The sequence below is a fragment of the Microtus ochrogaster genome, unplaced genomic scaffold (genome assembly GCF_000317375.1).
Source record: "Microtus ochrogaster isolate Prairie Vole_2 unplaced genomic scaffold, MicOch1.0 UNK43, whole genome shotgun sequence".
Taxonomy (NCBI): Eukaryota; Metazoa; Chordata; class Mammalia; order Rodentia; family Cricetidae; genus Microtus; species Microtus ochrogaster.
The window spans coordinates 2,389,872-2,405,091 of record NW_004949141.1 but is presented as its reverse complement, the minus strand read 5'-3'; the positions used below and the strand labels follow the sequence as shown (position 1 = coordinate 2,405,091).

General features: G+C 43.7%; 1 protein-coding gene across 2 annotated transcripts in view; it reads right to left on the bottom strand.

Annotated features, from left to right (window-relative positions):
* Vps8 (VPS8, CORVET complex subunit) overlaps positions 1–15,220 on the bottom strand; it is a 219,565-nt gene that overhangs the window by 177,424 nt on the left and 26,921 nt on the right. The window contains exons 5-9 of one of the 2 annotated variants that reach the window (XM_005368975.3): positions 14,185–14,278; positions 11,098–11,130; positions 10,029–10,083; positions 7,207–7,212; positions 333–457 (exon numbers count right to left, since the gene is read on the bottom strand). In XM_005368975.3, the coding sequence (XP_005369032.1) occupies positions 333–457; positions 7,207–7,212; positions 10,029–10,083; positions 11,098–11,130; positions 14,185–14,278 (313 nt within the window). The remainder of the gene's footprint in view (positions 1–332; positions 458–7,206; positions 7,213–10,028; positions 10,084–11,097; positions 11,131–14,184; positions 14,279–15,220) is intronic. The other variant, XM_013354407.2, reaches the window with a different exon arrangement.

Sequence of the window (15,220 nt, the reverse complement as noted above, 5' to 3'; positions counted from 1 at the left end):
TCTCTCTCTCTCATCAAAAACAAATAAAAGCAACCACAATTATGTACTACTACCAGAAGAGGATATATTTTATAAAAGCCATCTACCAAGATAAGCACCATTAGAATATGAAAGCTACAAAGTCTAGTTCAGTCTGTAACAATTATTTTAAAAATCTAAATAAGCCAAAGGTCAGACTAACAGAGCCCAGGCTGGCACTAACAGGCATGTCGCCTCTAGATACATCACTTCATAACACATAACATGCATTTTGTTCTTCAAAATATTTACCTAAAAACTATTTAGATTCCACTTTAACGTCACCTTGAGGGTCAATGAAGCCGTCACCTTACCTGTCCTTTAGCAAAGCCACAGAGAAGTCTTGAGCAGTCGTTGTTGATGCTGAGGGCTGAGATGGCGCCATACTGCCCTCCGACACTCGTGCTGCCCAGGCAGAGGCGCAGGGCTTGATTCTGATCTAGAGGCAAGCGCATTGGACCCTGAGATAAAATACTACTGCCCACAAGAAGACACGATCCAAACCCGAGGGTGACACAACAGGAACCCCTAAGAAAATACATTTTCTTAAACAGACCAACAATCTTGAAGCTGACTCATCCTACAATTAACCTTTTTTCTATTTCTAAGATGTTAGGATACAGGGAATGCCACCTTCTTTGTGTGCAGGGGGGAGGGGGCCTTGGTGTGTGTGTGCATGTGTGGAGTTTGTAGGGTGTGTGTGTGCTTGTGTGTGTGTGTCTGTGTCTATGGGGTCTGTAGGGTGTGTGTGTGCTTGTGTGTGTGTGTGTCTGTGTGCATGTGTGGGGTCTGTAGGGTGTGTGTGTGCTTGTGTGTGTATGTGTGTGTCTGTGTCTATGGGGTTTGTAGGGTGTGTGTGTGCTTGCTTGTGTGTGTGTGTCTGTGTGTGTGTCTGTGTCTATAGGGTTTGTAGGGTGTGTGTGCTTGTGTGTGTGTTTGTGTGTGTGTGTGTCTGTGTCTATGGGGTTTGTAGGGTATGTGTGCTTGTGTGTGTGTGTCTATGTCTATGGCCACAGATGCCCGTACATTCGTATGCCACGGGAGGATGTTAGGCATCTTCAATATTGCTCTTCCCCATATTTTGAGATGGGGCTCTCACTGAACCTGAAGTTACTGTTGAGCTATGCTGATTGTCCACAAAGTTCCTGCGATCTGCCTGTCCCACCTTCCAACCCTGAGTTAGAGGCAGGCTTGGCCACACAGCTTCTACATGGGAGCTAGGGACTTGAGCTCACACCCACTTACTCACACAGTGGGTGTGCTCTGACCCTCTGAGCCATTCCCAGCCCCACAGAGGGCACTGGTGACCCCCAACCATAAAATTATATTTGCTGCTACTTCATAACTATAATTTTGCTATTGTTATGAATCGTAAAGTAAATTTCTATGCTTTCTGATGGTCTTAGGCGACCCCTGTGAAAAGGTGGTTCAGTCCCGAAAGGAATCATGACACACAGGTTGAGAACTGCTACTTTAGGACAAAGCCATGATCACTGTTAATTGATAAAGGAAAAGCTAATTCTAGAAGCAAGGGAAATAAAACACAGGCTATCATACCCTGCTGTGCAAATCACTTATACCCTTGATCTTCAAAGGTATAACTTCAAAATTCAAAATTCAAAATGTACTAATTTAAAATTGGCTCAGTGGTTAAGGGCACCAGTTGCTCTTCCACAGGGCCCAGGTTCAGTTCCCAGCACCCACATGGCAGCTCACGAGAGTCTGTAACTCCAGCCCCGGGGATCTTACCCCTTCTTCTGACCTCAAGCACGGCACACATGTAGTGCACAAACACCCATATGAAGAAAATAACTTGTTTTGTTATTAAAAATAGACTTAAAGGGCCGGGCGGTGGTGGCGCACGCCTTTAATCCCAGCACTCGGGAGGCAGAGGCAGGCGGATCTCTGTGAGTTTGAGCTCAGCCTGGTCTATAGAGCTAGTTCCAGGACAGGCAGGGTTGTTACACAGAGAAATCCTGCCTCGAAAAACCAATAAAAAAAAAAAAGACTTAAAAAAAAAAAGAATTTGTTTAAAAATACATTTATGCTATCCATGTAGAAAAGGTTAACCAAGCGAATGAACTGAATAGTAAAAGCAAAATTTTAGAGTAGGTATTTAAATTACCTTAAAAATTGTTTTTTTAAGTTTTCGTAGAAAGTATTCATTAAATGTTATTACCTAACAAATACAATTATCCTAGGTCCTCTCCTAGATAAAGCTCATTTTGTAGAGAGTTCGTGATTATCCCAACATGAAAACAACAAGATAAAAAAAAATGCAATGAGGGCCGGGGGAATGGCTCAGTGGCTGGGAGCACTGGCTGCTCTTGCAGAGGAACCAGGTTTGGTTCACAGCACCCACAGGGTGGCTGTCCAGTCCCAGGGGTCTGCTGTTCTCGTCCAGCCTCCACAGGCACTCCAGAAATAGACCCTTAATAATCTTTGAATATAAGAAAGTGCATCTAGAAAAGTCAGCTGCTTCAAGGAACCAAAAGCAAACAAAGTGCAGAGCCCGGAGCTGGCCCTGCCCTGCTGGGTTTCCATCACTCCTGGGAAGTCCACGCGTGCTTTCCTCCTCTGTCGGGCATGACTCTCTGAGGGCCAAGACTGAGTGACTTAGCACTCTGGAACACCCGATGGTCATCCCCGTGGCTCTCACTAGTATAGCCCTAACTGTAAGAGCTGCCTGTCACCAAGGAGCCTGGAGGATGCTCTCAGGCACAGCTGCAGTACCGGGTAGGTATCATTCCCATCGAATATGAACCCTGTAGGAAGAACTCTGGGTTCGTAAACTAACTGCAGTGGCTGCACTGCAGCGGGCACACAGAAAATACTCAACGGCTTTTAAGTTTTTGCAGATTTCAAACTCCCAAGGAAAATATTTGAAAAGAATAAACCCATAAACATACAAGGTCTCGTATGTTTTAAAAGTTCTACCTTTATCTCACATCCAGAATCATATGATTACAATTTTCACACACATTCAAGCAAGCCTCCCCCTAATTTTTATCTTTAATTTAACCCTTATTATTAAAACCTTTTATTCTAGAATTTCTTGCATCTAATTAGGATATTATGCTTCTTTTGTCTTCTGAAACTCCCTCAGCTGGGTTTTTCCTATCTACCTCGTACATTTAGAGGACTATCCACACCCTGGATGGCAAACCGACCATGACTGGGCAATGGTATTCTGTGTGTACTACCAATCTAAGTCACACTGAGAGCAAAGAACTGATAATGAAATTTCACACCAACTCTCAAGTCCCCAAGTCCGGACTTCCTACCTTCCAGGCACAGAGTGGTGGCCAATGGCACTGAGACTTTCTGCAAGCCTGTTTTGGGATCCATGTCTCACAGGTCCTGATGGCACTGAGACTTTCTGCAAGCCTGTTTTGGGATCCATGTCTTACAGGTCCTGATGCTCTAATACACTTGCAATTGCTTTGCACACACAAACCCCAATTTAAGTTTTGGGTTGTTTTGGCTTTTGGTTTTTTGAGACAGGGTTCTCTGTGAAGCCCTGGCTGTCCTGGAATTCACTCTAAAGACCAGGCTGGCCTAGAACTTAGAGATCTGCCTGTCTCAGCTTCCCAAGTGCTAAAATTAAAGGCATGAGTCACCACTGCCTGGTTTAAGTACTCTTATGTGGCAGAGAAAGCAGGAAAACAGGGAAATCTGATCAAACAGATAGTATATGACTTAAGACAAGGGAAAGAGCTATCTAAAAATGTTGCAAGAGCTCCTTCTACTCCTTCAGCCAATAGCCGCTGAGATACCAGCCCAGTGGGGCGTGGTCTCTCTCCCTTTAAAAAAGCAGCCACTTCCCTCTGCTCGCACTCTGGCCTTGAACTCACAGAGATTCACCTGCCTCTGCCTCCCAGGTGCTCGGATTAAAGGTGTTAAAGGTGTGCGCCACCATCGTCCAGTGGGCTGTTATCTCAGTGGCTATTGGCTGAAGGAGTGGAAGGAGCTCCCATAACATAAAAACCTATGCACACCCAGGTGTAACTGTGTCTGCCTATGACCCCAATACTTGGAAGCAGAGGGAAGAGGATCAGGAGTTCAGACAGTCCTCAGCTATATAACAAGTGCAGGGCCAATCTAGGTTATATGAGGCCCTGTCCAAAGAAAAGCCAGAAATGCCTAAGCTTCCCTGCCTACAGTTCCCACATAATAAAAACGAGCCAAGAGAGGAAAGAAACTCAATTACTAACCGTGGTCACTCCTGCAATATATGCTAACTTTATATTGTACAGTTCATGTCAGTGAAAAGATTCTTAATTGTTCCCTTGGTTTTTCCTATGTTTTTATCTTGTTTTTATAGTGTCTGTGATAAGGTATCATGCCTGTGAAGTCTTGCTTTCAATTTCCCCTCTACTAAAGAGTTACAGGCACTGCAACTATACACAGAGGCAACTTTAGGGCTGTTTCCTTCTTTCACTTAACCCCCCATCCTCATCTATGCAATGTGGAGAACAGCCCATCGCCTCACTGCTTCAATGAGAGGATAGATTACTAAAGTAAAATGATAGCACTCGGGAGGCAGATGCAGGCGGATCTCTGTGAGTTCGAGACCAGCCTGGTTTACAAGAGCTAGTTCCAGGACAGGCTCCAAAACCATAGAGAAACCCTGTCTCGAAAAACAAAATAAATAAATAAATAAAGTAAAATGATAAATACAAAGGACAAATTCGGTGTCCCTAGAATATGACCAGGTCTCCACCGAAAACTAACTTACGGTTATATTTATGCACAGCATTTTTCAAGTAGCAAAGATGGTGGCAGGAGACTACATATAAAACATAATCTACTCTGACTCCACGAAGTTATCCTTCAGCTTTTACTCTGCGTTTATACACCCCATTGTTATGGTATGCCAAGCCTGCTGTGAGCAGCCTGTCTAGAGGTAGCAGAGGCAGCTAAGCCATGGGAAGAAGAGTGACTGGCTTTCTGTGCCACTGGAGCTAACCATGTGCCACCGGAGCTAACCATCCCGTAGTCCCTATGGAGCTGCACAGCCGGAGAGTGCCGGGATGAAATAGCACAACGTCTTCTAAATACTGACAGCTTGCAGTTACAGGGACAGGGAAAAGCACGCACACAGCAGAAAGACAAGCAAGGGTGAGAACTCTGCCCAGGCTCCTGTTGAGTTGTTAACTTTAAAAGAAACCTAGCTCTATTCTTCCCTGTATCCTGGAGCCTCCACTCCACTGTCTAGGAGTGGGAAAAAAATGTATTAGATTCATAGTAAATTAATCTACTTTCAAATACAAAGCAGCATAAAATTATGTCTGGTTACCACTGTTGACTTAATATTTTAAAAGTGCTGATGTCATAAAGGAAGTGACCCAGTCAAGAAATATAAAATGAGACCATCACTTTTCCCGCACGCTTCACAGAATTTAAAATCTGAGCAACGAAATGTCTATGAACAATCTGAGCATTATCAAGTGACACAAATGCAAGAAATTAGTGTTGGCAGCAGCAATATAGTTTAGATATTAATTAAGAGGACTCTAGGTCCAGAATCATGAAACACAGAAGCTGGGCGAGGTGACCTATAACCTCAACACCCAACACCAGAAGCACAGGCAGTTGTCACAAATTCAAGACAAATTTGGTCTACTCGAGTGAGTCCCAGGGCAACCAAAAATACAAAATGATACTTGGTCTTAGAAAAAAACAACAACAAAAAAAAAAGCTATTTGCCATAGTACTGGGTAAACATCCCCAATCCAAACAAAATCAAAAGTATTGTGAATCCAATCCTTCCTGAGCTTGATCAAACTGACATTGCAACACTTCAGGTTTTTGGAGCATTCTAAATTTTAGATTTTTAGATCAGAGATGTTCAACCTGCAAAGTCTATGCAAATATTCCAAATCACAAAGATTCAAAATCTGAAGCACTCCAGACACACCAAGCATTTGGATAAGGAAAGCTCAAACCACTTTGCTTAGGGCAGAGCTTATGCTGGGCTGGACAGTAATGTGAAAATAGCAACGAAAAGTCACAAATCATAGCTTAAAATCTAAAGTTGAACACATTTCAAAATTCCACAAGGAATCAGACTGACTTGTAGGCAGATGAGTCTAACCTTAACCTCTCAGCAGTCACCACTCTCAAGCACTATACTTTTTCTTGGTTTCTCTGTTTAGCCCGGGCTATCCTGGAACTCACAAATGCAGCTGCCAGCATGCCAGGCTAAGTGCTACTTTCTCACCCTCTGTTTACTCGCACTGTAACAAGCTCTAGGGCCAGGGGAAAATTAAAAAGGAACCTCATTGTAAAGCATTTGTCAAGTTTGATATAAAATAGTGGTGAGCACTCATACAGCCAAACCTTCCTCCTACGATGCTTCCTAACCAAGGCACCCTGAATCCCGCGCTAACTGGCTACCTTCTAGAACACTGCTGCTACGGAAGAGCCAGTGTGCATTCCCAGACACCCATGCCACTGTTAGTGTGCTTGAACTGATGGTCCAGAACACAGAGCTGTGGTAGCTGTGAGCACAAGGCACAGGCTTCAGAAAAGCCTGAGAAGGGGAGTAACTACAAAAGTATTCAGAAACTGGGTATCAACACTAATGTTACAATAAAACACTGAAACAATGTCTCCTTAGAATCTGGAATTCTGTACTCATGGTTAGCTGATAGGTGCTGAAATTCTATGTGACTCATCATTGGTAAAGTTTATGACACAAAATGTCACCTCCAGCCGGGCGGTGGTGGCGCACGCCTTTAATCCCAGCACTCGGGAGGCAGAGGCAGGCGGATCTCTGTGAGTTCGAGACCAGCCTGGTCTACAGAGCTAGTTCCAGGGTAAGCTCCAAAGCCACAGAGAAACCCTGTCTCGAAAAAGCAAAAAAATAAAAAATAAAAAAATAAATAAATGTCACCTCCACTAGCAGACCCAGACTTCAAGACAAAGTGCGAGCTGTATTAAAAGACTGGAGGAAACAGAACATCCTGAAAACTGCCTAAAAGAATTCCATTTTTTCAGCTAAAATTAAGCATTGAAAATATGCATATATTTTTAATTTTCCACAGTGCCAGTTTTAACCAATTTTTAGGTAGCTATTTACTTTTCTTTTGTAAGATGACATTAAGTGTAATTGAAAATACTCTCTTTAAATGTTAAAAAGCTCAAAAGAAAAAGAACTATTCATGCATACCAAATTTACTATACCTTTTCCTTTTGAATCCATGGAGAAAAGATCAAAAGAGAGGGAGAAAAAAGAAATCAGTTCAAAAGTTCAGAGAGAAATGTAGGCCAACTCTGAAGGGTATAAATGATGAGCTTCATCTATCTATGGGAGTGACAGCGCTGAAGTGGGAAAGTGATGTCCTATCATCTGTGGTTACAATCAGGTAAGTGTTGGTTCTGAGAAAAGCGAAAACACAGAACATTCAAATTATAACACAGGCAGAAAATCCATGTTCAGTTAAACAGAAGCAAAACCATTTCAAAGAGACACATCACCAGAGCACACTGAGGGCAAAGGGAAATGGAGGTATACGGGAGAGACACCTGTATTGAGACCCTGTGTGAGGTGAGAACCCAGACGCGCTCGGTGTTGCACGCTGGACTGCACAAGTCTTCCAGAAGTGCGGGGTTTATGTTTTAATGACTCAGACTTGATTCCCAGAGAACATATCAGTGCTGAAACAAAATCAGTCTTCCTGCTAGGTTTCTGGGATAAACAAATATATTTTTTAAAGACCAGATCTAACCCAGACAGCTAGTCTAGACACTTCACGGGATCTGCCATTTGTTTCTAGGCTTTTTAACAAATTTTAATGTACTTGTTCAAAAGCACTGTCCAAACATCCATCGCCTGTAAGCAAGTAAAATTTAGCTGTACCATTAAAACTCAATGCAAAGCCAGACACTATGGTTCTTCCTCAGAATGTCCACTCTGTCACACTTTCTTTCCCATGAAGCTGTAAGAAAAGATCACTGCTCCATCACTTCTACAGGAAAACTGCTGAGGGCTTTGGAAAACCGGCAACAGGTCCAAGGAAATGAAGGAGACAGCACCAAGAGTGAACGCACTCCTCCGTGTTAACACAACACTTCCTGCACAACTATAAACACTCTCGCACTCTTCCAACCTCTTGGTGAGGAACAGAGAGAGTTTGCACAGAGCTGAAGAAAATGGACCCTGCTACACTGGAAGAAAAACTGACACACACTCTCCTGGCAGACAAATGTGATTGTCCTAAGTCGCCTTTACTTCTTGCAGTTCTGCCTCATTTTCACTCAGGGAAAAGAACTGCTTAAAACAGGAGACAGCTGATCGAGGAGCCAGCACTGTTTAATTCTGAACCTGACCATGCGTGTAGATCACTTCAGACACTTAAAACTAGAGCAGTGGGACACAAGACTCTGAGACCCTCCCCCAAATCTAATCATCTAATAGCGATTATCCCCTCAAAGGAAAACAAGACCCTCCCCACCTGCTATGTTCGTGTTCCAGCCCAAACAATTTCACTTGTAGGAATTTGTTCTAAAAATGATCATATGCAAAAAAAATATAGAAATAAAGCTGCATGTGACTCTAGTGTTTAGAAACAGCTGAAGAGGCTTCCTTGAGCAAAAGGCTAATTAAATTTTCATGGATCCATTTGAAAGAACATTGCATGTCCATTAAAATGATGTTCCATGCCTGTACTCTCGACATTGGGAGGCTGGGGCAAGATGACTGCCATGAGTCTGTGGCCAATCCAGGCCACATGAGCAAGTTCTGCCCAAGCCTACGCTACACAGTGAACACACGAGACATCTCAAAGGAACAAAGATGCTGCGTTCAAACACAAAAAGGCACGGGGAGGGGCCCACAAGAATGAAGAGCGGCTCTGAATTATCACATTCCTCCTTAGGAATATGCATACAGCTATACACGTATGTGGGGGAAGGGATGGATGGCTACACAGAAATGCTGAAGATTAGTCCTAGATATTATAACTTGTTATTTTATATTCTCCAACTTGCACAATCTATGTTTTGTACATTTCCTACTATGGATACATATCAATTATACAGGAAAAAAAAAGATACCATTTTAAGATTCAATTCTAAAGTTCTCTTAGGGAAATGACACTTTTGTTTCTCTCCTTCTGCTCTTCAAGAAATAAAATTATTATTTAAATCAACCACATCTGAAAAGACCAGATAATATAATTATATGTCAAATAAAGCTTTTGGAATAATGGAAAATTTATAAATGGAAAGTCAAATTGTTCAGTAACAATGGGAAAGAACTAGTTATTTGCATGGATGGTAAAAACTATAAGACTCACAGAAATCAAACTATGGTTCTGCTAATAAAACGCCCTCAAGTAACCCTTACCGGGCAGCCCTTGCTAGTTCCCATCTAAGATACGCAGGCTCTGAGCCCCAGAGCGAACACCCGCACACACAAAGAGCTGAGAATACTACCTGACGGGCTTCACGTTTTTAAAAAGATCAAAATAGCCTGCTTGATACTGAATTCAAAAGCAAAAGACTAATGAAACTGATTAGTCTCAGAGAAAAAAATGAAAAAAATGCAACTAATTTCTACCATATAATCAAACTATTCATGCTCTCTTAACTCAGAAAACAAGGTAATTACAGGCTAACTTATTTTCAGTTTAGAAAGATTTATAATGGTGATGACTCAGAAACCTGGGGATCCCTGTCTCTGGAGACCTTTCTGAATACCTGTCCCCACCACCAACCGGAGGGAGACATGCTGACAAGCAGGTTCTCCGGCCTGGGTGTGCAGCACAGCGGGTGTGCAGCAGCTACACCTTCCCCATGCAGACGGAAGGAAGGAAACATGCAGAGTAGGAAGCGCAACCGTGAGCCCATCACTTTCAACTTCACGACACCCACTGCTACTTCTTCATGGCTTCCTTGCTGTGTCCTTGAAAGATCAAGTCTATCATATAAAACATAACTAAAGGGCATTATAAAACCTAAAAGGAATCTCGATATTTAAAAGAAGAAAGTTCTTAGAAGATTACCAAATATTAAAGCCAATCCATGAGATGTACCCACGGCTATGAGACTGGACACCGCCTGGAAACAGAAGAGAAGACGATCAGTGTTGGATTTGCTGCCCCGCTTTCCTCTCGGCACCCGCTGGCACGTTGACCACAGAAATGAGGAATTTCACCCAGAAAGCAAAACGAGAAATCAAGCCCAGGGTATCTTTATGTCTAAGAATTCCTCTAAATTTAAGAGAAATGTTATCAAAATATCACATATTCGGTACGATATATGAACTATATCATTTGACTTCCTTTAAAGCCATGGTTCTTGGGTCGCAACTGCTTTGACAAACTTCTATCTCCAAGACTATTTATATTACAATCCATAACAGTGGCAAAATTACAATTATGAAGTAGCAACGAAAATTATTCTATGGTTGGGGTCACCACAACATGAAGAACGGCATTAAAGGGTTGCAGTATTAGGAAGATTGAGAACCATTGACTTAAAGCAACTTAAAATTAAACACCAACCCGCTCTCTAGCCAGCTGAAGCGGTACTTAATATGGCTCACGCAGGGCCTTCTAGCAATGTGGAGGATGAGAATACTTTCTCCAGTTTATCACCAGCAGGCGAGAGCCACCAGAATGGGCCACTTGAGCCCACTTCCTCACCAGTGACTAGTGAGACAGCCATAGAGCGGCTGAGGAAAACCAGAAGGCAGGTCCTTAATGCACTTTCCAGCCTCTCTAGCTTGCCACAGCCACTCCAGACACTATCCACGGTCCATAGCTGTGGAATGTGTATTACCAGAGTGAGCTCACTCACTACTATTCCAGTCCTGATAGACTAGGGGACACAGCTCACAGGGGAACTCATGCTGGAAAGGTCTGTTTCTCCATTCCCTGCTCTAGAGCAAGAGCCAGGGAGCTAAACAATAAAGCAGAAAAATCAAAATCCAGCAAGAGCAAGTTTTAAACTTGATTACTAAAAGGAAAGTGAGTTGAGAATTTATCATACCAGCACTCAATATTTTAATAGTAAACCTGAGAACTCAGTGAAATTAAAACCCTTCCCTTGAGGGATTAAAGGTATACTTACAATTGCTGTGGGTAAGCCAGCATCTACTTTGTCCTAAAAGAGATTTTAAAAAGGAAGAATTGGTAAAGATACTGGTATTGAAGGTAAGCGTGCAGCCTTTTATTTATTTATTTATTAAAGATTTCTGTCTCTTCCCCGCCACCGCCTCCCATTTCCCTCCCCCAATCAAGTCCCCCTCCCTCGTGCAGCCTCTTTTTATGTGCACGTGGGCCTGAACAGCTGAGGAGGAAGGGCAGGCACCCTTCGCCCCCACCTCAGTAAGAATGACAAACCTGCAGCCCTCAACGCACAGTAGCCCAAGAGAAGACTGCTTTGTTTTACTAATGGGAACAGACACTTCTGTGTGGGTTCGAAATGGAAATTTAAAGAAGGAAAGGAGTTTGTTTCTCATAGTGTAAACAGACTAGAAGTCCCACAGGCTCAAAATGGTGGAATCAAAGATTCAAGGCAAGGGGACTCGCTGCAGGCACCGCGCCTCTGAGTAGGAAGCTCCTCTCCAGTGGACTAACTCCAGTGACTAAACGAAGCTGGTCAGGGAAGAGCCAGTCCGGTCACAAAGAAGCCAAACATCAAGTATAGTTCAGCTCCTTGCCAGTAACTGTGACACATTAAGTCACCTAACTGTTCTGACAATGACCTCTAAGAGCTCAGAAAAACAGCAAGTACTGCTCTATTTATCTTAACACTGTCCTGCGGACACAATGAAATGCAAAGAATGGTATAAGGTGTCTCTCCAGGCTGTTTAAGCTTTAATTATAACAGCTTGTGGGAATGCAGCGCTGGGACATCATCCTGCATCCTGTCTGTCAAGGGGGAGCAGAGGAACACAGGGCCTGATATAAATATTTGATGTACAACTTGTGCTCTGTTCTGCACAGAGAAAGCAGGGAGGACGGCACAGATGAAAACCATAAACTACATTCAAGTGAGTGTAGAAGCCATCTGACTTCAAAAGGAATAAATGACAGATGCGGGAAAGAAACTGAAATTTTCCTGGTGGTGGAGCAGGGAAATGAGGGAGAAGAGTGTAGGGGGTGGGTCAACCGAAAGCAAGCATTATGAAAATGCCATAAGGAAGCCTGCGATTTGGGATGCTAATTAAAAAGCGAAAGCACTCTTGAAGTGGAGATGAATGGGAAGCACACAGGGAAAAAAAAAAAGTGGCACAGCTAAGCAAGGAGCTAAAGCAAAGCCAGGGGGGGGAGTGTGAGGGAAAGAACCAATGGAGGAAGGAGGAGGGAGGGAGAGAAATGATGGAGGGAAGGAGGAGGGCGAGAGAGGTAACTAAGGAAGTTATGGAACTGGTGATGCCTCAGCTCTTGAGAGCCACTCTGTGACAGTCCCTGGGATGCTAACAGAACACAGATCCCTATGCTGCTCCACTAATGACTTGGCTGAGGTGTGGGTGAGCCCCCAAGAGAGTCCGGCACAGGGGACATGTTTTTAAACAATAATAAAACATGTGCTGAGGCATCTATAATATCTTAAAGTCCATCCTTAAGATGATAAATTCCTTTAAAAACCTAATTTGAATTAATTTTAAATTTAGTTATATGTCACATTACTTTGAGAAGGATCCCAAAATTAAGCAATAAGACTCAAAAGTTTCATGTTTCCTAAGTGTTTTTCATGCATGGACTCCAAGTCAGGATGATCAAGGTCCAAGCAGGTATGATAACACCCCTGTCCACAAGGCTGAAGGCACACGTGAGCAGCTGTTCAGGAATAACACCCCAAACAGAACCAGCTTTACATGTTAACATACCAACTGTCACAGGAAAGCATGCAACTTAAATCGAGCTGGTGATCCAGGGTTAGGAAAGCACCGCATCGTGCCTGGCGCAGGAAGAGCAGCGTTATCTGAACATGCCAAAGCAGCTCAGCCGGAAGAATGCGGAGAGAGCAGAGTGCACACACTCTGGGATGCATTAGAGTTGCCCCCTCATCCTCAAGAGGGAGGAAGCCCCTTTAAGGAGCAGGTTTATCTAATCAGTGCTCAGTGTCTGAGCGCTAGCTCAGTCTCCATTATCCAAAATATTTTTTAAACTGCACAGGTGGGTCAAATGACTGCTCTGGTCCGTCGTGATTTCGAAAGGAATGAATTTCATCACCTACATAAGGATTAGATTCAGAAAATGTCATGGAAACGTGATCCTCAACAGGTGGTTTCCATTCTGGCAAATGTGAGTTTCTCTCCGCCGAAAGCCGGAAGGGCACTGCCCACGCTCCATTGCATGGCCACCTCTGCAGCTAACATCCTGTCTGATGTGTGCATCAGCTGCGTCAGGACATGCCTGCTGCCCAGGATGCACATCACCTCCTGGCTGCAAAAGAGCTTTCTCTAACACACTGGATGTCACGACTCTTACTGTCTTACCCTCTCGTTCTCTTGAAAAATAACTTTCAAATTAAATATGTAAAATGTTAAACACCATGAAAAGAACATAAAGCGATACTGAGGTCGTGCTGCCATCATCAGTATATTGTCATCCCTGTCATCTACAGAAAAGACTTGACGGACTGAACGAGTATGTGCTGTGGGGTCAAAGGGAGAGTATCTGATAGACCACGGTCTTCAATACTACTAAATATTACTTTTTCACCTAACCCAGTGTTCAAAAAAAAAGGTCACAAATTCCATTGCAGCCACTGCATGCACAGCGGCCCTATTCGTCAGGGCTGCCTCCCTTCACAGTGGCGCCTCTCCCCTCTCTCAGCTTCCTTTGAGTCACAAGTCAGGGCATGGCTTTACCTCCTTTCACAAGGGCACATGAAAAAGACTTGCCCATTATTTTAAATCAATTGGTCATAATCCTGACCAATCATCTGTCTATATAAAGTGGCTAAAACTAAGCACTGCACCTCAGCCAAACTCACAAGATGGCAGCTTCTCTTTGCTGGCTGCCACACTTCATTCCGCATACCGCAATGCTCACAGACCTTTACTCTCACGGTCACAAGGACTCCTATGTCAAGATATGCAGCCATGCCTCGCAAGTCAAAAATAATGGGAAAACCTTAAGGAGAGCCGGGCTTTGCTCCACCAAACCACTAGAGGTCATCGGCTGTGGAAGGACAGACACTCACAGCGGCAGACACGATCTGCGCAGATATTCCCTTCAGGAGTGAATGTCGCATAACCGACCCATGTAGTGAGAAGGCATCAGGCAACTTCTTCTTCCTGAGAGAGAGGAGGAGGAGGAAATACTTAGCAGAAGGATGGAAAGGTAGGACCCCACAGCTCTGAGAAAAGAATATACATCTTAAAAGTAGGAACTAACACTGCTGTTATTAATTACCAGTAATTATATAATTATTATTAAAAGACCAACCTTCAGATGTGCTCTAACTTGAGGCTCAGAGAGTCTGAAGCAAGAAAACAAGCTAACATTCTTCTTCCCTTGCTCCAAATGTTCCCTGTGCACTTGACACAGGATTTGTTCCTCCTGCTCTCCCGAAGGACATCTGTGCAGACCACGGCTCCTGCCACCACTACTCCTGGCCCTGCATCTGCACCACCCCACTTGCCTGACGACCTCTGCCCCCTCCCTTCCCCAGTCTATCGTCATTTGTCACTCACTCTGCTGCTCCTACTTACACTCCTCAGCACCAGTCAATGAGGACACCTTAAACTTTTATCAAACATTAATCAGGGTATGCCTGTTCTGAATAAAAATGTGCTCTGCTGATCCCAAAATGAGAAAGTCACAGGTCCTACTACGAGGATCCCACATCCTAACTTCTAAATACAAAAGCACAGACCAGAAATAGGAATGTCTGATGTGGGATTCCCCTCTGTATGCTGTGAATACCACTGGTTAATAAAGAAACTGTCTTAGGCCTGTGATAGGGTAGATTAGAGCTAGGTGGGGGGGTGGGGGGACAGACACTAAACTGAATGCTGGGAGGAAGAAGGCGGAGTCAGAGAGAAGCCATGGAGACAGACGCACTGAAACTTTGCTGGTAAGCCATGACCTTGTGGTGATGCACAGATTAATGGGGGTGGGTTAAATTAATATATAAGAGTTAGTGGTGGCGCACGCCTTTAATCCCAGCACTCGGGAGGCAGAGGCAGGCGGATCTCTGTGAGTTCGAGACCAGCCTGGTCTACAAGAGCTAGTTC